This window comes from Meles meles, chromosome 20 (assembly GCF_922984935.1).
Source record: "Meles meles chromosome 20, mMelMel3.1 paternal haplotype, whole genome shotgun sequence".
NCBI classification, from domain to species: domain Eukaryota; kingdom Metazoa; phylum Chordata; class Mammalia; order Carnivora; family Mustelidae; genus Meles; species Meles meles.
The window spans coordinates 19,006,813-19,028,970 of NC_060085.1; the positions used below are offsets into that span (position 1 = coordinate 19,006,813).

The window sequence follows — 22,158 nt, forward strand, 5'->3', positions numbered from 1 at the left end:
TGGGTACCCTCACCACTCTCTGCCTGCCACCAGGTCTTGTTGCTGTCACGACCACCACTCCAGATCACATTCTCTATGCTATGGCCTCCCTGGTCCCAAGAGTCACTAAAGAAGCAATTGTCAGATTCCTGGGGGAATGCCCAAGGAGAATGACAAAAGGTACGTGGTTGGCCTCCAATTCCAAAATTGGGGAGCAAAGTCCTCCCTTGCAAGCCCCCAGCAATGACCTGAAGCCCCACAAGTCCAAACCTGCCCAGGAAAACCCAGAGATAACATCTCCAGAGCCCTCACACTCCTCCCCACCGGCAGGTGACTGATAATGCAGTACAGCTGGGGCCTCAGAGGACGCAGGTGGTGAGGTTCGAAAATTCTGGCCATGGCCAACCAATCAAATTGCTAGCAGTGGCTAGCAGCTGCCCCTTGAGCAGCTGGGTGGGGGTAGTGTCTGTCACCTCTCCAGCAATTGTTCTGAGAACCTGGACTGGGAAGGACAGGGTCTGAGTAGAGATCCTAGGGGTAACCCTCACCTCACTCTGCCCCACAGGGAGGCCTGGAGAGTTCTTCTCCCCCTCTGGATGGCTCTCAGGGAAACAGGCAACCTCTCACCCCCTGGTAGCAGCAGCAGTAGAACTGAAAGGAGTACTAGACTGCAAAGGAAGAGGCCTAGCCTGGCTGGGGTTCCTGGTCCATGGGAGCTGGAATCAGGCCTGAGAGGAGGAAGAGTGGCAAGCAGGCTGCCCTTGAGGAGCGGGGTGTGGCCCCATACTCACATGGTAGATGAAAGCAGGACTGTCAGACAACAAGAAGCATGCAGGGCTGTGAAGACACAGGGAGGCTCAGAGCAAGGGGGTTGCCAGAGCCTGGGAACCAAGGGAGGCTGTGCCCTATTAATGGCCCCCACCAGAATCAGAAGAAAAGGTAGGGAAGGGGTACCAAAAAGCAAGCAAAACTTCTCTACAAGTCCGCCATCCAATGCAGCTGGCGCTAGTGAGGCCAGGGTTCAGACTAACCCCCAGAGACAGAGATCCAATTCTCATTCAAATGAGGCTCCCCTCACCCCCCCAACCCTGAAAGGCTGCTGGTCTCTAGGATCCTCTGGGGAATGTGTCCCCCTCCCTGCCAGCCCCAGCCACTGCCTTTCAGCTGGGCAGACAGGGAGTGGCTCTGGCAGATGGGCTGGGAGCTAGTTATTTTTTGGGGGGGGCAGCCCCCTCTTCAAAGCAGGACGAACCTTTAGTGTCTGAAACACACACAGGCCCCTGTTGGGAAGCTTGATAAGGCTGGACCTGGAAACAGTGCGCTTGGGACTCAGGCAGAAACCAATGCTGATGGGGCGAAGCAGTTATAGAAACTCTCCTGGTTCAGCTAAAACAGTACCCCACTCATCCAAGGAGAAAATTCTGCAGTCAGTAAGGACAGACTCAATGGCTGAACAACCCAGAGCCTTGGCCTTGACTCAACCCCCAAACTGTTGCCACCAGCTGGGAAAGTTGAGACTGGAAGGGCAGAGCAGGCTAGGAGACAAGGCCAGGCTGTCTGAATGGCCCCTGGGGAGCAGTACCACAAACATCCCCTTGCCTGGCCTAGAAACCTGCTGGCTGCAGTGTTCCCCACACAGCCACCTTCTGTCCTCCTGCACAGGGCCTGCCTGGATAACAAACCAGTGCAGCCAGAAGGGGAGGTGTGTCACCTGCCAGTGGCTCTGCCCCGGTCCTCAGGGGCTGCTTCTCACACATCTAGAGGCCAGCACCTCCAGAGGAGCCTGGGAGCTGCTCTTCCCACTCACATCAACGACCCGTCTCAGGCCACCAGGACCCCCTTTGGCAGCCTTATTCCTGGGACCACTTTTCCTAGATGCTGCTGGCCTACCAGCAGCTACAAACACAGAAGACCATGAAGGGTAGGCCGGGAGACTGGAAGGTGGAAAGGTATAAAACGTGATAGATGGAACAGTGGAGGTACAACTTGAAGAATAACAAATCACAGTGCATCGCGCCATGAGAACACCCTTCCCACCCGCCCATACCACCCCACATCCTCCAGTCTCTGAAAGGAGAATGGTGGCTCACAGGGCCCTGGAGAGGTACCCACAGTCCTTGGGGTTGTAGAATCCATGGGCATTGCACACTGTGCCACTGGCCACACAGACAACTGGGCTCAGTTTCCCCAAACATAACTTTACGAAGGAATCAGGGTGCTGAGTATGGCAGCAATGGCTGGAGCTGTATTACAGGGGACAGGTTCACATGGAGGATCCGCTGAGCCCGTTGCCGCACCTCATCGTCCGAGCACCGCCTGTCCACCTTGATGGCCCGGAATTTCAGCAGCTTTGCTGTTCCAGGCCCTAGCCACGCCTTAGGGGATCGGGGCCCAAGTCGTGTTCTTTTCCGAGGAGGAAGATCCTTTGACTCCTTGGCCCTTTTCCTCTTCTGCCCCACGGTCTCAGGGTGGCTTTTTGGGCCCCTCCTTGCAGTCCTGGCCTGAACAGACCCTTTTGGCTTGCCCCTGCTCCTGGGCTGGGTCCGAGCCACCTTGGCCTTGGCCTGTACCACCTTGGCCTTGGCCCGCACTGCTCTGGCCTTGGCCCGCACTGCTTTGGCCTTGGCCCGCACTGCTTTGGCCTTGGCCCGCACCGCCTTGGCTTTGGCCTTGATCTGTGCTGCCTTGGCCTTGGCCCTGATCCGTGCTGCCTTGGCCCTGGCCCTGATCTGTGCTGCCCTGGCTTTTGCCCGAGCCTTGGCCTGTGTTCGAGCCACCTTGGCCTGGGCAGCTCTGGACGGTGTTCGAGCTGTCTTGGCCTGGGACGTTTTTGTGCCCAGGGCAGAGCCACCTTTCATTCGTAGGCCACTGAGGGACCCGGTGGCCTTGTAGGTCTTGTTCTGGGGTGTAGTGCCTTGTTGGGGTCTGGGCCTGGGGCCTCTGTGAGTCAGACTCTTAGGGCCCTTGCCTGTGGCTTTTCTGGGAGCTTTGGGCCGACAGTTACCCTGTCTCTTCCCTGGACCTTTGCGCAGCTTCAGGGGAGAGTCAGCAAGTGAGAGCTGCAGTGACTGTGCCTTGTGCTTGGCACCCAGGCAGGGTATGGGAGCCTTTAGTGGAACCAGGGCCTCAAGGACAACAGAGAGCCGCATAGCAGGGTAGACACCTGGATAGAGGTGGGTGGGGAAGCCCACTGCTGCACCCCGGGCACGGCTGGCACTTGACTGCTTTAGGGAGCTCAGCAGCAGGTTGGTGGTAGCGTGCTTGGAAAGGGCTGGTGTGGATGCTTTGGCCAGCCTTCCAGATAGTGGCATAGGGAGCAGCGTGGCCCGGCCTGCAGGCAGCCGCATAGCAGTTCGGGGAGCACTGGCTGGAGGTGATGTTGCAGCTGGGGTGGGGGCACGGGCTTGTAGCTTCGTCTGGCTTGGGGGGTTGGCTGTACATGAACTATAGCCATAGACATCACCGCTGCGAAGGATGGTGGGTTGGAAGCCATCATCCCGCAGGCCCTGCAGGAAGGCTACAAGCTGGGCCTCTGTGGCACTGAGATCCTGGCTCATGGGGTTAAAGACAAGCAGCGCCTCCTCCAGGGCCTTCTTCCCTGCCGTGGAGATCCGCGACCAGGAGTGCACAGCTTTCTCCTCCACATGCTGCACCACGCTCATGGCATTAGGCACTGCAGATCGGCCTGGGTATCCACAAACCAGCGCTCAGCACCTCCAAGACAAGAGGAAAAGAATCAATAAGAACGGCACCGAGGGGCACCTGGCTGGCTCAGTTGGTGGAGCATGCTTCTCTTGATCTTGGGGTTGTGAGTTCAAGCCCCATGTTGAGTGTAGAGATTACTTACAAAAAATGGTAATACTTCGGATATATTGCATTAAAGAAAAGATATCATTACACAAAAACAAAAAAACAAAAACAAAAATCCAGCACTGATAAGGGGCGAGGCAGGTAGATAAGTCCATCAGCGCTTGCATTCTCCATGAGAACAACTATCCATACAAAGGGCCTGGCCAGAGTGAGCCACTGCTTGGGGCAAAACCCTGGTCTCCTGAACTCCTGGCAGAGTGAGGACTGGGTCAGCAGGGGGTACCCACATGGGTCAGAGGCAGTTTCTTCAAGATAAATGTCCAGAAGCTCATGAAAGCCATCCAAACTGCTGTTGGGTCCCTGGGAAGATTTGGGCTTGGTTGGCCCATTTTAATTCAATTCTCCATTTTCTAAGGCCAGAAACCTGGGATTAGACTAAATCCTGGGAATGCAGGTATGTCTTCAAGGAGCCCTATACAGAAGGCAAGAAAGAGACCATCAAAATTCTTGGGAGTGCACACTGGCACCCAGCCCAGCTTGCCAGAGTCAGAGAAAGATTCCTAGGAGAGGCAACACCTTGATGGGACAAAACCGAGGAATGGAACTCCAGATGGAAATGGAGCAAAGAGGGGAAGAACTTATGCAATGGCTTGGAAATGAGAAAGAGTAAGGTACATTTAATGTGTGTGAGTAAAGTCCGTGATCAGGGCTCGGAGGTCTAGATGGAAAAACAGTTAAAAGCAGGACAACATGAGCCTTGAAGTCATGACCATTCCTGTTATTCCAGCTGCTGTTGTTCAGGTGTTGCGGGGGGGAGGGGTGAACCTCCCTGACTACCAGAAGTTTTGCTTTCAGAGTCCCCAGACAGGCTCAGAGGTCTGATCCTGCCACTGTAATCGTAGAGAATAATCCCAAAGCAAGAGTCAGACTCTCCTTCAACAGAAACTAAGAAGATAAGCAGCAGGTAATAAACACACAGGTCTGAGCAATCAGACAGCCAGCCTGGGGGCCAGGCAGCCAGACCAAGAGCCCAAGGTCTGGCAGCCAAAGGCTCCAACAGGAGGGTTAATAAGGTGGACACTAGAAATTTGAGCGGTCCTAACTAGGGTCTGGAGGCTGCAGACCTCAGTACAGCCCAGATGGGAGTTGTCTGGGAACACCCAACTTGTCCCAGACTTTTTCTCTGAAGAAGCCATGGGCTGTCAGTCAGGACTAATGTCTAATACCCAACCCAACACCGAAGGTTCCCAAAGGGAGCTCCCCAGCTGTACTGAAGCATTAAAAGATCAGCTGGGATCAGGCAGGTCCCTGGGGCCAGGAAGCCCGTCTGTGCTGCTTCTTCCTACCGCCCTAATGGAGCAGAGGAAGTTTTCAGAATCCCCTGGAGGAAGTGCCCTGGGGCTCTTTGTTTGGAAACATTCTCGGATCCTCAGGTGTCTCGGGCACGTCCTCTCTCCAGAGGCCATTCTCCAAGCACAATTTTTGCACATGACTTTAGTTCTTTTATTATTATTATTATTTTTCCCAGGGGGTGTAGTTCCCAGGACTGTGAACTGTTGAATAGGGAGGGGCCTGTTTCCCCGCAGGCACAGGTATTGGGGGTGAACTGGGGGCTCTTCCGCCCAGGTCGGTCTAGACTCTTGGAGGATCTTCTGGGCCTTCCAAGAGGCTCCGGAAACAGGCTGTAGTCTGGTCCCTGACTTCCCTTCACACGTGCCCCAGGGGCCGACAGGGAAGTTGATGAAAGATGGGGGACGGGAGAGGCCTCATCCAAGGGGTAGCGGGTTGGGGCAGATCACGGCCATTGGCCTGGGAGTCTGTGTCCCTGGGGCCTGAGCCGCGGATAGAAGCAGGGATCTTGGAAGCAGCGAAACGCGAGGGGCGGGCGGGGCGAGCGGGGCGAGCCCGACCGGGTCGCGCAGCCCCAGGGTGGGGTCGCTGGGCAAGGGATAGGGAGGTGGGGGTAATCTTGGCCCGGCCGGTGGAGGGCGGGGATCTCGAAAGAGCCGGCCGCCCGGCCCATCCGCCCCGTCGCCTCGCGGACGGCCCCTCCGCGGCGCGGCTAGGCCCATGGCCCCAACCTACCGGCGCCACCGCGGGGACCCAGGACGCGCCTCTGCGCCGCCTCCGCTGCTCCAACATGGCCGCCCGCTGCGCACCGGAAGTGCTCTGCACTTCCGCTTCCGGGACCTGGCCCGCCCCCAGTGACCCTTGACCCCCCGAGACCCCGTTTCCCCCAAAGTCTAGGGACAGGGCAGGTGGGTACCAAGGAAGGCTTCCTGGAGGAGGTGGCAGTGGGGAAGGCTCTAAATCCACCCGGCCCTGTGCAGGAGTCTGAGGAGCAGAGGTGCATTCAGACTTGTCCCAGACAGGGCTGCTAGGAGTGGATTAGGGCCTGACACCCCCTTTGAGGGACCTGGTGGTGCAGCAACATCTGGGAGGGATTCCCTGCAAGCTCCAAGCCATCCTCCAGGTTCTGGTCCTCCCACAGCCACAGACAGGGCCTACCTCTGTCCCAAGCTCCTGACCAGAAGGAAAGAGAAATGCCCCTTGCCTGCCTGGGAGTGTTGCAGGGATATCTCCTCAAGGGCAGCAGACCCTCCACTCTTCCCAAGAATGAGGCCTGCATGTGGATGAAAGGTTGATGTACACACACACACATGCTGCACACAATCCCAAAGCTAGGCATGTCCAATCTGAGAGTCCTAGCATACCAGTGTACTTGCCTAGGAACATGTGCATGGGTGTGGTGGGAGAACCCTTGCCCAGCATCAGCCCCTTCAATGGCAGGAAGTCCTGCCTCCAGTCTTAACTCTGCCCAGAATCCTTATCCTTTTGCCTAAGAGACTGGGACCTCAGTCTTGCTACCTGTACCCTGGGGTCGGCAGAGGACTGGTGGTTACAGGGCCCACTGCCCAAGCAGCCTCAGATGTGAGAACACAGATCAAAATGAGCCCTTGAAGTCCAAGAGGTCAGACTCTGACCATAGGCCCCTCTTTGCACCCCCACCCCCACCCAAGTCCAGGCTTGGGAGCCAGCATGGAAGCTCTGGTTTCATACATGAGATAATGGGGACATATGCTCTTCAGTCAGAGCCTGAACTAGGAGGCAGAAATATTGCCACAACACTTGGATCCTGATATGTACAATGGTGCCATATTTAGTAGTTGAGGGGTAGGTGAAAGCCTGTGGATGGGTGGGTGGATGCTTCATTTAGGGACTGGTTAATAGTTTTTCTCCCTCCCTGTATGACCTCATGATCCTCAGGCTTGTTCTACATTTCTGCTGATATAGAAGAGTCTGGACACCCCTAAAGAGAAACACCCAACCTGCTCTAGGCCTCATCTGGTAACTCTGAGCTTCCCAGGACCTCAGTACCTTCCCAGAGGTACTAAGAGGTCCTCAGTACCTTTGAGCATAGCCAAGGTGTCCAACAGTAAAATGCAAACTCTCCTCCTCCTTTGGGGTCCGTGCTTCTAGCCCTTCATTCTGTTAGAAAGAAGGGAAATGTGGAGTCCCAAGGTTCAGGGTCTCCTGGTACAATCAGGAAGTCCCACCTTAGTATGCCCAGTCCTCAACTGTGGGTGATTCCAGTATCTGACCCATCTATGGTTGAGAATTAGCTGCCACTCTCTGGACCAATATCACCTCATCTTCTATGCCAGTTGTCTTCCACAGCTTCTCCAAAGCCAGCAGTGTGGGCCTCCTATGTTTAGGGGGAGGCCAGGACTGTGTAAACAGAAGCCAGTCCCATGAAGAGTCAGAGTCAAGCTTCCAGGGATGGCATGGATTCAGGTGTGTCCTGGAAAGCGGAATCCCTCCCTGATGATGTCCAGCCCGGAGTTCAGTACAAAAATAGAGGACCAGGTAGGGCAGGCCCATCCCCAGGTTGTATTCCTTGCAGACATTAGAACTGGGGGGATAGTAGGGTTGGGGGTCAGGGTCATGGGTACCTAACATCCTGAGGGGGAAGATGAACCTTCTTCTGCCTCTTGGTACTCAGTATGTTCCAGATGGAACTCTGGGAGCAAAGTGTGACTTCACCTGGATTTTGGTGGGTGCTGACCCCATAGGCATAACAGGGATTGGAAAGGATGAGGTTGGTAGAGACCACAGGGTCATCCCAGGACCCAGCCCTTGCTCTCCATTTGGCACCTTTTGCAGCCCTGAGTTTGATGGACCTTAGATCCATTTCCACTTGACCAGAGAGATCTAGTGGAAATCTAGTTGTGAGTGAGACCAGTGGGCCTGGGAGGCATCACCAGGAGGGAGTCTATGTGACAAGGAGAAAAACCAAGGCTGGATCTTGAGGAGATACTTCCTGGGGAGAAGAGGAAGCAAGGCCTTCAAAAGACTCTGAGAAGCAGGACGAGTTTGAGCAGAGTTGCCACGGTCACAAGAAATGAACTTTGAAGATGTCAGCAAGATTTCAGTTATGACAAAGACCATAGGGACCTGTAGTATGGTGTTACATAGTGACTTTGGCAAGAGCAGTTTTGGGGGAGCAGTGGACATAGGGTAGCAGATACCAAGGTGACTGGAGGGGAGGAAAGGGAGACTGGAGGGACTGAGCATACTGGGAGTATCTCAAGGTAGGAAGATATTTAAGTGCTTAATTGGTGGAGAGGGGAAAGGGTCTAGAAAGGGAAGAGTGGGAAATGTAAGGGGTTTTGCAGAGCAGTGTGAACACCCTGTAAAGGAAGGTACCGGTGCCCTAAGTGAAGAGGAAATTGGGAGCAGAGTCCACGTGTCCATCTGTCTGTTTACCGATTTGCCTGTGACTATGGTTCGATGCATCCTGCTCTGGCCATGGATGGAAGTCTTCTAGCTAGGTTCTGTAACTGGCCTTGGTATGACCATTTCCATGGAGGCCTTCCAACTCCAATTGCCAGCATGTAAAAGGGGCTGGATACCCTCTCTGGTCATGAAAAGGCTCTGCCCACACTCAGGGTTGGCTTCAGAAGTTAGGCAAACCAAGGAGTTAATGCCTCCAAGCAGCTCTCAACCCATGACTGATGGAGATTTGAGAACGAATTCCTCAAGCAACCTTTGCTCTGGGAAGCAACCCAGAAAGATTTGGTCCCAGTTGCCCACAGTGGTAACTTGCTTGATGACACAGCCTTTATTGGCTGCTTTCTTTTTTTGCCACTCCTCCTCTGGTGCGTCCTGGTCTCACCTCCCACATTAACAGTAGGTACTGGTATCTTTATTTCAGATGTGCTTCTGGGGAAAGTGAGACACACACACCGTCCATGAAAGAGGGACAAGATAGTAGCAAGCACAGACAACCACAAGGAATTCTCCTAGGTGACCGCCAACCTGCACAAACGTTCTGGCAGCTCACAGACTTAACCCATGCTCTGAATATCCCGAAGATGAGCTGGGCCAGGGCCAGGGTCTGAAATAGATAGGCTCCTGTCACACCAGTTTGCTCTTACCTGATCCCAGAGTTGGCCACAGGCAGGCCCAGGACCCTGGACATGAACAGTCACAAAATGTCTTGGGTTCTTAGTAGCCCAGGCCTCAGGCCCTACAGAGTGACCTGCGTGGGAGGTCCCCTGGCCTCTGACTCTTGAAGCTCATCCCTTGCTCCGAGCTACCCTTCCAGCAAGAACTTCCCCCACACAGACCTGTGGGAGGGACTGTCAGGCACTGAGGCCGGCACTGCCTGCTCCTCCATCCCCTGCTAGACCTCTTCCTTGTCTTGCTTTGTGCCTGTGGAGGTGCGACCCCGCCGCCGCCCCTACCAGAGGCCCAGGCCACGCCCCAAGTGGCCTCCAGGGGGCGCCGCCGCGAAGCCTGTCTTAGAGCTCCTACCAGCTCAGTGCCGGTGGGCGGGCGCCGGCCCCTCAAGCCTGCAGGTTCTGCTGGCCCGCCCCCCGCCCCCCCACCCCGCGGGTGCTCCCAGGCTGGGTCCCGCTCAGAGCGGTCCCCCGCCATACACGTGTTGTGCTGCTCAGTGCTGCCTCAGTTCTCCCCCAGCCCGAGGTCGGACTCTAAATCCTGGGCAGGCCCAGCGTCCACATGTCCATCCGTCTGTTTACCGATTTGCCTGTGACTATGGGTCGACGCGCCCTGCTCTGGCCACGGCAGGTGCAGGGTTAAGGCGGGGGGAAGGGGGGGGAGATTTTCCCGAGTCGGGAGGGGGGACGAGGGGCGGACCCGGTCCAGCCCCGCCCCTCGCCGAGCCGAGCCGGAGCCCCGCCGGAGCCCCGCCGGAGCCCCGCCGGAGCCTGGCCTCAGCCCCAGCCAGAGCCCGCACGGAGCCGGAACGGCGGACCCCGCGTCCCGGCGGCGCCGGAGCCCCGGCCGGTGAGTCCCGCAGGAGCCGCGCTCAGGGGAAGTTTGGGGCGCGGGGCGCAGAGCCCCAAGCGCGCTCGCCGGGACCCGCCCCCCCGCCTCCCGCGAGCTGGAAGTTTGGGGCCAAGAGGCCATCACGCCGAGGGTCCCAGGAGCTTGGCCCCCGCGGGAAAGGAGAGGCTGAGGAACTTGGGGATCTGCTGTGAGGGGGTTCGGAAGTCCAGCTGCTCATTCCTACTGGAAACGCCCTGGGCTACGGGAGTCTGGAGTCCTAATGGTCATGGGATCCCACAATCATCCCCCTCCCTACTTCTGGACACCGAGGAGCCGGGCCTCTGGGAACCTGGCATGGGCAAACCCCTAAGAGTAGACCTGAAGGGGGAATGTGGGACCCTGACGTCCAGCTCCTCCCCTCCCAAACGCCCTGATCTTGGCCTTTTGCTCGTGGGAATGGATGATCTCTGTGGAATGGCCCCCAAAAGGGTTGTAAGTATACCCTGGAGTCTGATCCCTGGCTGTCCAGGGCGCACTGGAAGGCATTAAGGGGAGGGTACAGTAGGACTCGTGCAGAGCACCAGCATGAGGATTGTCAAAAGGAAGGAAGTCAACTGACCTGTCACTTCGACCTAGATCTGAAGGGGGAGGGAATGTTGGGTGTTCTTAGGTGAGGGCAGGGAGTGAGGGGAGAGTCCCTCATGCCCCATAGGAAAGGGAGAAGCTCTCTGAGTATTTGGGAATCTGCCCTCTTTCTCACCCAGGAGGGCTCTGAGCTACAGTGGTGCGCTGGCCAGCAGGGGTAGGTCAGGGGTAGGTCCTCCCTGTGCCTTTCCCACCAGTGATTTTGGGCCAGCCCTGCCCTCAGCTACAGACTGCTCAACTGTACACTGAGGGGCTGCTCAGTGGCCCTGACCCTTCGTTTTCCCTCTCTCTTCCAGGTGAAGGCAAGTTCCCTGAACTGGTCAGACACTGTCTGTGGGCCTGACAGAGTCAAGAGGAGGCCCCGTCATGCCCCTCAGTGAGGCCTGCAGCCTGAGCAGATAGTATGGCCTGCCACTGGAGGTGAACACCATGGCTACAAGCGGTGGCCGGGCCTTTGCTTGGCAGGTGTTCCCACCCATGCCCACCTGCCGGGTGTACGGCACAGTGGCATACCAGGATGGGCACCTGCTTGTGTTGGGGGGCTGTGGCCGAGCCGGACTGCCCCTGGACACTGCCGAGACCCTGGACATGGCCTCACATACATGGCTTGCACTGGCCCCCCTGCCCACTGCCCGGGCTGGTGCAGCTGCTGTGGTGCTGGGCAAGCAGGTGCTAGTGGTGGGCGGTGTGGATGAGGGCCAGAGCCCTGTAGCTGCCGTGGAGGCCTTCCTGGCTGATGAGGGCCGCTGGGAGCGACGGGCCACCCTCCCTCAGGCAGCCATGGGGGTTGCAACTGTGGAGAGAGGTGAGTGGCCTTAAGGAAGTCCCTCAGGCACCCCCACACCCTCTATTCCTTTCTGACTTGGTCCCTTACCCTCAGAGATTGGACAAGAGCTGTACATTTTGTCTGAGTGCCCTGGACACAGCTTTGACTTTTGTAAAGACCGCTCCTACCTAGGTCTGAGTTGAGCTAGCAGTGGCCTTAACTGCCCTTTCCCACTGTGAAGTGGGAGGCAGAGCCCAGGCTGGCCCCCAGCATGCTGGGAGGCCCCAACCACCTCCCTGCCCATTCCTCTTTTCTGAGAGAGCAGGAGGGGTAGCCCAATGACTCTCAGGGTTATAAATAGTCTAGGGGAGGGGGAGGGGAGCAGGGCCTTGGCTCAGAGCCCAGTAAGTGCTTAGATTCCCTCCCCCCTCTTCCTCCCATATACACATTTACCAGGGAGCCTGAGATGGGAAGGCCAAGCTGGCCTGGGAATAGTTGCCATGGAAGCCCTCAGCTGACTGACTGACCCATCTCCCCAAGGCCTCCAGACATACCCCCCTCTGACCCGGAGGGTGTAACAGGGCCAGAATCTCCTCCAGGGAAAGTGTGAGATCCAGAGGTGCTGGCAGGGCTTCTGGGCAGAAGGCTTACAGCCAGCACCCCTACCGACAGGCCTAAACCCCTCTCCTATCCCCCAGCTGATCCCCAGTGATCCCTCCCCAGGCTGAGTTCTATGCTTAATAGATCCCCATATGCCCCTCCCTGGCTTAAGCCATCCTGCAGCCTTCTTCCCCTAGAGGAGCCCCCACCTTGTGGCCTCCAGGTCTGACCACCGGTCCTGCTTGGATGCCAGACTTGGTTGCCATAGCATCTCCAGGGAGACAGAGATGAATTATAATTAGATCATCTGCCTCCTGCTCTTCACTTGGAGGGGCCCTGGCCAGAGCAGGAATCCTAGCTCTCCCAGCCCCCACTCCAGGAAGGAAGGCGGGTTTCCCTGCTGCTTGGGAGGGGTACTACAAACATGTGGGTCCCCAGCCACGCCCAGGCCTGACCAGGGCAGCCGTCGGGGTAGGGTGCCCTGGCCAGGCTGAGGTGCACTCTGAATTGCTCTTTTCTATGCAGATGGTATGGTGTATGCTCTGGGGGGAATGGGCCCAGACACGGCTCCCCAGGCCCAAGTTCGGGTATATGAGCCCCGGCGGGACTGCTGGCTTTCGCTCCCCTCCATGCCCACACCCTGCTACGGGGCCTCTACCTTCCTGCACGGGAACAAGATCTATGTCCTGGGTAAGGGCCTGGGGGTTATGGGAAAGGGGCTCGAAGTGCAGAAGCACCTATCCGCATAGGTTGGCTGGGATCAGGTTTAGCCTGAGATGGCAGGACAAGAGAAGCTTTGAGTAAGCCAGGCTTGCTTGGAGGTTCTGACCTCTGGTGGCCCTCCTGGACTGGAAAAGCATACCCCTGGTGCCCGAGGATCTGCAGGGTAGGGGATCCATGCTCTGGTATGCACACAACTGGGTATGGGGGGCTAGGGTGGGCAGTGGTGAAGGCTTAGCAACCTGGTGAAGGAGGAGCCTGCTAGGACTCCAGGCTCTTTCCCAGGTGCCCCAATTCCATTGGCAGGGGGCCGCCAGGGAAAGCTTCCAGTGACTGCTTTTGAGGCCTTTGATCTGGAGGCCTGTACCTGGACCCGGCACCCAAGCCTTCCCAGCCGCCGGGCCTTTGCTGGCTGTGCCATGGCAGAAGGCAACGTCTTCAGCCTGGGTGGCCTGCAGCAACCTGGGCCCCACAATTTCTACTCCCGCCCACACTTTGTCAACACTGTGGAGATGTTCGACCTGGAACATGGTGAGCAGTGGCTAACCTGGGCTGTCCCCCCACTTTCCTTGGGATGGAGGGGGCACAATGTATGTCGTGGGGCTGGATCTGACTTCCCCTTTCTTGCAGGGTCCTGGACCAAGCTGCCCCGCAGCCTGCGTATGAGGGATAAGAGGGCCGACTTTGTGGTTGGCTCCCTTGGGGGCCACATCATGGCCATTGGGGGCCTTGGTGAGTATCTGTGGGGCTAGGGAAAGGAGGTGAACCCAAGACAGGAAGGAAGAGCCCCAAGCATGAGCACTACCTCTTGCCCTTCTGCAGGCACTCCAGGGATCAGGACTTTGTGACCTTCCCTTTCCCAATCTGTGAAGCAGCCAGGGTATAGTCTGCTTAGCCTTACTCTTGGGGTGCCCCTTAGTACCTGATTGATGGCTCTGCACCAGTAGGGGCCTATGAGACAGAAACAGGACAAGTGACCACTAAATGAATGGACAAATAGAAATCTAAAGAAAGGAACGGATGATGAATGGGGGCAGTGGGGGCAAGGCACTGGTAGCTCATCCTGGGGCGATGCCTGCTGGGCCATCTGTGGGCTCAGCAAGCAAAAGAGTCAGGGCCCTTGCAGCCGGGGCCCTTTACAACTTCTGTCTCCTTCCTGCAGGCAACCAGCCATGTCCTCTGGGCTCTGTGGAGGGCTTCAGCCTGGCACGGCGGCGCTGGGAGGCCCTGCCGGCCATGCCCACAGCCCGCTGCTCCTGTTCTAGTCTGCAGGCTGGGCCCCGGCTGTTTGTCATTGGGGGTGTGGCCCAGGGTCCCAGCCAAGCTGTGGAGGCACTGTGTCTGCGTGATGGGGTCTGAATGCCTGACGGGGATGTGGCAGCTGGAGCAGCGCAGTGCCAGGGGCACAGGTCCGTGGCTCCTTTTGCTGCTGAAGAAGCTCATTGTGACTCTGTGGGATGTGGGAGGCCCAAGGTCAGGTACAAAGGGTGAGGGCACTTTGTCTTTAGCGCAGGACACATATGCTTATACCCACCTTTATCCCCATTCATTCATGGACCATGCCTAGCTCCACACTTGCTCCGGAACTACTGGGCCCTCTGTCCAACTGGGAAGTGGGAGGATGGGAGAGCTGGCCTCAGGCCCCACAGGATTAGTGCCTACCTGGAGTTGACCAGTCTCACCCCAGTGGCTGTTCCTGAAAAATCCTAGCTGTCAGCCTACCTTGAGGGCCTCTGTGGCCCCAGGAGAGTTCGGGGAGGTCAGAGGACACAGAGGGCGTGGAGGAGTAGAGGTAGGAACCTCCAGAGGACCAGAGAAATAGTGGCTTTGGGCCCTTTACACTGTTGACTGTGTGACCTTGAGCAAGTCATTTCACCTCTCTGTGCCTCAGCATCCTCATCTGTAAATGGGGATCTCTGAAACCTTCCTGCCCTACCTACCTCACAGGGCTGTTGTGAGGACCCAGGAAGTTCAGATGTGAAAGTAAAAGTGCTGCTAAAGCCTGGTGTGTGGCCTTCGGTGTGGACTCCTGCGCTGCCCCAGCAGCCCCTTGCCCGCCTTCAGGGGCCTTGATTCTCCTAGGGAAGAGGGTTCAGAGTAGCCGTTTGGATCTGGCTTCTGCTCCCCAAAGTGTTCTGGTGTCTTAGCCTCACCTAAGCCTTAGTTTTCTTTTTGGTGACGTAGGATGACTGCTGCCCCCACTGTCCTGGGTGTTAGAGGGCACCCACAACATGGCCAGAGAAGAGCTCAGAAAACTACAGCAAAGCACCCCAGGGTCGGGATGACCTCCAGGTTCACGTCACACAGGATCTCCTCAAAGTCTTTTCTCACCTCCATAGGGAGGGGGTGTTCCAGTAGGGGCTGTGGCCAGGGCAGGCTCCTCCTGTCCCAGCTTAGGCAGAACTATGTGGCTTCCCACCAGACCCCTAGAGGCATGGTAGCCTCCCAGAGAAATCAGAGCTGCCAGCATTTGCCTCCTCCTCCAGTCTTCGGTGCTCACTAGAAGGGCCCATTGACTGCTTTCCCTACAGCTGCATGAGTGCAAGGGGCTCACAGCTGGATTTACTGAAAGAATGGATTTGGGGTCCAGAACTGATCTGCTCTGACCATGGTGGCTCTCCTGGGCCCTTAGGCTCCTGCAGGGTTCTCACTCAGTGGCAGGTTTCCCAGGGCAGCACCTCCCCTGCCCAGCACACAGATGCCGTGGGCCTCTCCACTGTCCAGCTTCTAAGAGCCCTTGGACTGCAGGCACAGACAGGCTGCTGTGTCAGCTGTCCTTGTTTAATAATCTGGACCAGTTTAGACACTCCGAGACCCCAGCATGAAGGTAATGCTGCAGCAGCTTGGGTCTTGGGATCCCTGGGAGTTCAGGCAGTGTGTTGGTGACCGGTCCTGTATTGTTGCTGCCACAGTGGCCACCCCGGGATGGCTGGCAGAAGTTCTGCTGGTAGGTGGTGCTGGTTCGGGGAGGCTCCATCTGCACAAAGTGGATAAGGCGCTGGGGGAGATCACTGAGTCCTGGGCCTGACCGGAAATTGGCCTGGTAGGAGGATTCAGGGGGCCGCTGCTGGCTCAACTCCAGTTCCTGGGGTGCCCAGCGCAGGAAGGTGTGCCGCTGCCACAGACGTTCCAGGTCTTTCCGCCTTCCGATTCCCTGCAGCAGGCAGTAGGGGCCCTCCTCAACGGTATGGGCCCTTGGCCCACAGTCCTGGCACCAAGCACCCCTTGGCCCCTTCTCAACCCGAGCCGACTTGATGATGCCTGGCTCCCCTGGCCTGTACCCCAGCCTCTTTGGCATGCCTCCCCAGTCATGCCTTCTATTCCAGGGTGAAACCTCCAGAAAGCCAGTGGCCTCTAGGATATTTGCACATTGTCAGGCAAGCTAGTGGATGAAACCAAAGCAGAGGTACCTTTGTCTGGGAAATGGGCTGTTTCCCAGACAAGGAGGTTTTCAGGAGCCCTCCCTCCCCTCAGTGTCTTAACCCCACCAACCCTACCTCAACTTCAGTCTAGGCTGGGGCCCTGCCCACTCTCCTTCCTTTCTCCAGCACTCACTTTGTCGAAAGAAGTACGGTTGTCATGCTTGGAGAACAAGTGTTGCTGTGCTGGCTCCTTTAAAGACAGTGAGAAAGAAGGTGAATGGGGGGGGGGGGGAGGATGATGCTCACCTGCCCTTCAGATGTTACATCAGGACCCAGAATGGAGGGAAGCTTCCAGGAGCCACTCCCCCTAAACTGCTAAAATTGCCAAAATCCTGAAAGAGCAGCTAGAAATTAAAGGAATGCCTCACTCCTAGGACATCTCATGCTGGTATTTGCCTCCAAATCAGAAGTCTCTAGGACTGCTGATTGGAGAGGGGGCTGAGGCATCTTCGAAGACATCCTGCCACCAGCAGGGCGGTGGTTTAAATTTCATGTCACTTCCCTTAACTCTTAGATTGCCCAGGACCAGGCTTCAATTCTTTCCTCCCCTCTGTCCACATTTAATCCTTCATCAACAACCCAAGCTCTTGGTCCTAAGTACCACCTGGAAACTGCCATTTCTCTATCTAGCTTGAGCTCTCTCCTGAACTCCAGACTCAATAGCCAAGAAGCTATTCCATATCTTCTTGTAAATGTCTTATAGGCATCTCCAACACATGATTTTGGGCCCTTTACACTGTTGACTGTGTGACCTTGAGCAAGTCATTTCACCTCTCTGTGCCTCAGCATCCTCCTCTGTAGATGGGGATCTCTGAAACCTTCCTGCCCTATGTACCTCTGGATCTACCCCAACCCCAGCCCTCCATAGCCTTCCCCAGGTCAGGTCATGGTAGCTAGATCCTACCAAAAACCTTGGAGTTCCCTTGATTCTCTTCTTTCACACCCTATATCCAAAGTATCAGGAAATCCTGTTGATTATTCCTTCAATGTATGCCCAGGATTGGACCACTCCTTAGCATGTCCACTGCTTTCCCTGATCCAAGCAGCACCTTCTTCTCTTGCTTGAATTATTACGAGAGCTTCCTACCTGATGTCCCTGCTTCCAAGCCTTCCCTTCCAGTTTATTGTCCTCTTAGCAGGTAAAATAACTCTTCTGATATGTAGATCAGATCATCTCCCTTGTTTGCTGAAAATCCACAATAGTTCCTCATGTTTGTAAAAGCCAAAGTCATCGTAGTGGTCCATGAGACCCACACAATATTGATTTCTCCATTACCTGCAACCGCACTGGCATACTTAATGCTTCTGAAACATACCAGCTATATCCACTTTGGGCCTTTGCAACACCTGGGCCTTCTGTCTGGGACTCTTCCTGTACCTGGCCATAGGACTCCCTCTCACTTCCCACTTGGGAGGATTTCTTTGAACACTATGTGCCGTCACCCCAACTCTGCATTTTCCACCTTCTGGCATACTAGGTGACTACATAGCATGATGTTGCCTAATGTTCCTGATAAGAACGTAAGATCCTTGTGGGCAAAGATTATTGTCTGTCTTGGTCACATCTATAACTCCAACACTGAGCCCAGTGCCTGGGAAAATACATGTTTGCTGTTTAATTAAAGGACAGGGTTCAGAAAGTCCTCAATGCATTTGCTTTGGCTCAATTGGAGCCAGAGAACCATAACCTATCCCCAGGCAGAGAAAGACCACCCCCCAGGCCTCCAGACTTCAGTAGGAATCTCTCCTAAGACTATCCACCTTGACTTTGTGCCTGGTCTCTAGCCCTAGAGTTCCCTGTCCCCAGCCATTCAGCTTCTCCTGCTGCAGACCTGAATGAAGTGTCTCATCAAGATCTGATGAGTTCAGTCTTGGCTGGGTTGGGGTATGAGCAATGGCTGATAACAGGTTGCTAGATAAAAGACTGGGCTTAGCTCCATCCCAGATCCCTGAATCAGAATTTTCTGTGGTATGTGTCTTTAACAACTCCCCTAGCACGACCTCCTGCCCTAGACAGCTGGTGTTGGTTTCCAAGTAGAATGAAAGCTCCATGAAGGTGGGAAGCCAGCCAGCCTTACCTTTCATTCCTCATAAAGCAAGCTGACACAACAGGGATTAAAGTGCTCGCTTCGGCAGCACATATACTAAAAAAAAACAGGGATTAAAAACCCAGGGCCCTTTTAGAAAAAAACAGGAAAAAATTTTTAGTATTTAGAACTAGGCAAAGAGTTCTTTGACTTGATACCAAAAGCAAGAGCAATAAAAGAAAATTGATAAACTGGACCTCATCAAAAAATTTTTAAAGTTTTGCTCTGTGAAAATTTGTATAAAAAAAGATGAAAAGACAAGCTACAGACTGGGAGAAAATATTTGCAAACCAAATAGCCAATAAAGGAATAATATCTAGAATATATAAAGAATTCTCACAACTCAACAGTAAAATAACAATCCTATTAAAAAATGGGCAAACGTCAGATGTCTATTGACAGATGGACGATAAAGAAGTGCATGGAATGTTATGCAGCCGTCAAAATGAAATCTTGCCATTCGCAACGATATGGATGGAACTAGAGGATATTATGCTAAGCGAAGTAAGTCAATCAGAGAAAGACAATTATCATATGATCTCAATGATAGGTGGAATTCAGGAAACAAGGGAGAGGATCATAGGGGAAAAGAAAAAGAAATGAAACAAGGCAAAACCAGAGAGGGAGACAAATCATAAGAGACTCCTAATCTTAGGAAATAAACTGAGGGTTGCTGGAGGGGAAGGAGGTGGGAGAATGGGGTAAGGGGGTGATGGACATTGGGGAGGGTATGTGTTGTAATAAGCACTGGGTATTATAAAAGACTGATGAATCACAGACCTGTACCCCTGAAACAAATAATACACTTTATGTTAATTGATTGAATTTAAATAAAAAAAAGAAAATGGACAAACAACATGAAGCCATTTCACTGAAGAGAATATAAAGATGGCAAATAACACATGAAAAAATGTTCGCCATCATTAAACACTAATGAAATGCAAATTGAGATCACAATGAGATATGACATATTTATCAGAATGGCTGAAATAGAGACAGTACCAAATGCTGTGGAGAATGCAGAGAAACTGGATCACTCATACGTTGCTGATGGAAACATAAAATGGTACAGTCACTCTAAAAAACAGCTTGGCAGGGATGCCTGGGTGGCTCAGTGGGTTAAAGCTTCTACCTTCGGCTCAGGTCATGATCCCAGGGTCTTGGGATCGAGTCCCGCATCGGGCTGTCTGCTCAACGGGGAGCCTGCTTCCTCCTCTCTCTCTCTGCCTGTCTCTCTGCCTACTTGTGATCTCTGTCTGTCAAATAAATAAATAAAATCTTTAAAAAACCAGTTTGGCAGTTTTTAAAAAACTAAACATACAACCATCATATAATCCAGCAATTATACTCTTAGGCATTTAATCCAAAGAAAGGAAAACTTATGTTCACCCAAAAACCTGTAGCAGCTTTATTTGTAAGAGCCAAAAACTGGAACCAGCCTCGATATTTTTAATAGGTGAATGGTTACACAAACTGACATATGCATGCTATAGAATACTACTCAGTAATGAAGAGGAATGAACCATGAATCACCTGATGAATCTCTAGGAAATTATGTGGAGCAAGAAAAACCAATCTCCAAATATTGCATGCCATATCGTTCCATTTATATATTATTATTGAAATGACAAAATTTTAGAAAGGGAGAAGAGGCTGGTAATTGCCAGGGCTTAGGGACAGAGAAAGGGTAGAGGAGCAGGAGGCTGGTGGGTGTGGTCATAAAAGGGCAGTACCAGGGATACTTGCGATGTTGGCCAGTATCTTAACTGTGGTGTTGGGTACACAAACCTAAATAGGTGATAAAATTTCATAGGTCTTAATATATACAAGTGAGTATAAGTAAAATGGAAATCTGAGATAGGTGGGTTGCATAAATGTCAGTGTCCTGGTTGCAGTATTATACTATAGTTTTGCAAAATGTTTTCATTGGGGGAAACTGGGAAAAGTATAGAAAGGGTCTCTACTATTTCTCACAACAGTTTATGAATTTGTTAGTTATTTCAATAAAAATTTCAATAAAACAACCTTGGGAGTATGCAGCAAGTTCTAATTGACCCCCAAATTTCTTCTCCATCTCTATCCTTGGCTAAAGAATTGTACACAGCCCTAGAATGTGGATGCCTCTGTTGTTGGAGTCAGCTCTGACTCTGAAAACTCACTATGCCTGTATTTTTGCCTTTTGATTTTTTTATTAATCCAAAAAGCTTCATTAAGAAAAATTTAGCTTTCTGACTTTATGCTTGTGCCTTCAACAGTTTCACAGTGTTATTCTGCTCCTCAGTAAGGAAAGCACACTTGATCTGGTCATAGACACACTTAGCATATAGGGAACCACTACAGGCACTGTTGACATGTTATTTGCTTGTTTCAGACAACCTCATATGAACTTTAGGTCTTACAACACAAACTTCTTGAAGTCAGTCTGGTCACATGCTCCATGTGGACCGTGGTGCTTTCCCAACCTTGTTGGTATAAAGGTGCACAATTCTATTACCAAGGGTTCAGAACAGCTTAGTTTTGTTAAAGACTGTATTATAGGACAGCCTATGATGGTATGTCAGATTCTGGATCATTCTGAATGCCTCTAGACACCATCCCCGGAAGAGTGAAACTCACTGTTCTAATGGTGGTAGCATAATCTATTGACTTCCAGTGACTCAAGTTTTGTTCTCACAATAGTGAAAGCCTGGTAAGAAGTGAAGCCATTTCCTTCCATGTAGGCAGTTCTGAGTATTCTTTTCCCTGGAAAGAATTTCACTGCATCTTTGTTTCTAAGGATCCTTTTCAATTGAGGTGGTAAAACCCATGGTCTCTGAGCAGATGGGCTTGGGCTTGGGTTTCAGCTGAAGAAACCATGGAGGAAAGGTAGATTTCCTGGGATGGGGCAGTAGTTGCATGTGGAAGAGCTCGGACCCTTGTGGAGGCTGGGCATTCTTCAGTCAATAGGATGCTGAGTAAGGAACCCCTGTGACAGACTGAGGCATGTCAGTGGTAGGACAGGGATACAACAATCATGGCACCACCAATGAAGGACCTACTCCAAACCATGAGTCCTTGGGACTCTTGTCTGACCTTAAGAACAAACAGGATCATTAAAAATAAAAGTAACCTCTTAAAAAAAAAAGAAGAAGAAACAGGGGCACCTGGGTGGCTCAGTGGGCTAAAGCCTCTGCCTTCGGCTCAGGTCACGATCCTGGGGTCCTGGGGACGAGCCCTGCATTGGGTTTTCTGCTCCGCAGGGAGCCCGCTTCCTCCTCTCTCTCTGCCTGCCTCTCTGCCTACTTGAGATCTCTGTCTGTCAAATAAATAAATAAAAATAAAAAGAAATAAAGTGACTTAAAAAAAAGAAAAGAAAGAAACAAAAAGGACCAGGATTACATGTCCCAAGAGTCAGGCAGGTGACTACTAGAAATAAGTTAATCTGGTCTAGAAGAGAAAAAGAAAAAGAAGAGAATTTTCTTGCATTTGAATTTGAACACAATTTCTACCTGCCCAAAACTAAAGAAAAGTGGTGTCACATCTTGAAAAGTTTTTTCCACAATAATAGCTGCAAGCAGCTGGTTGAAACCTGGTATCTCTTAGCTAATAGAAAAATAAAATGTGCACCTTCCCCAAACAGTTCCACTAATTAAAAGAGCTTTAGACATAGAAAGAGCCACCAGACCTTGCATTTATACAATCTGAGCCCAAGACACAGAGATCATGCTGTTTGGGGATGCTGGTAAAGCTAGTAAATGCTTCGTGTAACAAGTCTTCAATTAAAACATGTCCCAAAACATGTCCCAAAACATGTTCCCTACTTCTGTTTCTGGGGGACAGATTGAGAGAATGTTCC

At 53.2% G+C, this 22,158-nt stretch overlaps 3 protein-coding genes and 1 pseudogene across 4 annotated transcripts; 1 reads left to right on the forward strand and 3 right to left on the reverse strand.

The window, feature by feature from the left end:
• Positions 1-1,954: 1,954 nt before the first annotated feature.
• CCDC71 (coiled-coil domain containing 71) lies at positions 1,955-5,960 on the reverse strand. Its single transcript, XM_045992343.1, has 2 exons — positions 5,875-5,960; positions 1,955-3,693 (listed from the first exon to the last, which is right to left on the reverse strand). The coding sequence occupies exon 2, from the start codon at positions 3,639-3,641 to the stop codon at positions 2,190-2,192; it is 1,452 nt and encodes a 483-aa protein (XP_045848299.1). The 5' UTR covers positions 3,642-3,693; positions 5,875-5,960; the 3' UTR covers positions 1,955-2,189.
• A 3,781-nt stretch (positions 5,961-9,741) lies between these two features.
• Positions 9,742-14,820, forward strand: KLHDC8B (kelch domain containing 8B). Of its 2 annotated transcripts, XM_045989700.1 has the most exons (6): positions 9,747-10,101; positions 11,025-11,533; positions 12,620-12,784; positions 13,121-13,345; positions 13,445-13,546; positions 13,977-14,820. In XM_045989700.1, the coding sequence occupies exons 2-6, from the start codon at positions 11,158-11,160 to the stop codon at positions 14,171-14,173; spliced, it is 1,065 nt and encodes a 354-aa protein (XP_045845656.1). In that variant the 5' UTR covers positions 9,747-10,101; positions 11,025-11,157; the 3' UTR covers positions 14,174-14,820. The 2 variants fall into 2 exon arrangements, with proteins under 2 accessions (XP_045845658.1, XP_045845656.1); XM_045989702.1 differs by lacking the exon at positions 12,620-12,784 and having other exon boundaries at positions 9,742-10,101.
• Positions 14,821-15,441: 621 nt separating this feature from the next.
• C20H3orf84 (chromosome 20 C3orf84 homolog) lies at positions 15,442-18,335 on the reverse strand. The gene has a single exon (XM_045991362.1). The coding sequence runs from the start codon at positions 16,110-16,112 to the stop codon at positions 15,582-15,584; it is 531 nt and encodes a 176-aa protein (XP_045847318.1). The 5' UTR covers positions 16,113-18,335; the 3' UTR covers positions 15,442-15,581.
• LOC123932209 lies at positions 16,319-20,896 on the reverse strand (annotated as a pseudogene).
• Between the last annotated feature and the right edge of the window lie 1,262 nt (positions 20,897-22,158).

Coding starts and splice junctions, on each gene's coding strand:
- CCDC71 (XM_045992343.1), bottom strand. CDS start 3,641: ATGAGCGTGGTGCAGCATGTGGAGGAGAAAGCTGTGCACTCCTGGTCG.
- KLHDC8B (XM_045989700.1), top strand. CDS start 11,158: ATGGCTACAAGCGGTGGCCGGGCCTTTGCTTGGCAGGTGTTCCCACCC. Junction 13,346..13,444: donor GATGTTCGACCTGGAACATG/GTGAGCAGTGGC, acceptor CCTTTCTTGCAG/GGTCCTGGACCAAGCTGCCC. Junction 13,547..13,976: donor CATGGCCATTGGGGGCCTTG/GTGAGTATCTGT, acceptor TCCTTCCTGCAG/GCAACCAGCCATGTCCTCTG.
- C20H3orf84 (XM_045991362.1), bottom strand. CDS start 16,112: ATGCCAAAGAGGCTGGGGTACAGGCCAGGGGAGCCAGGCATCATCAAG.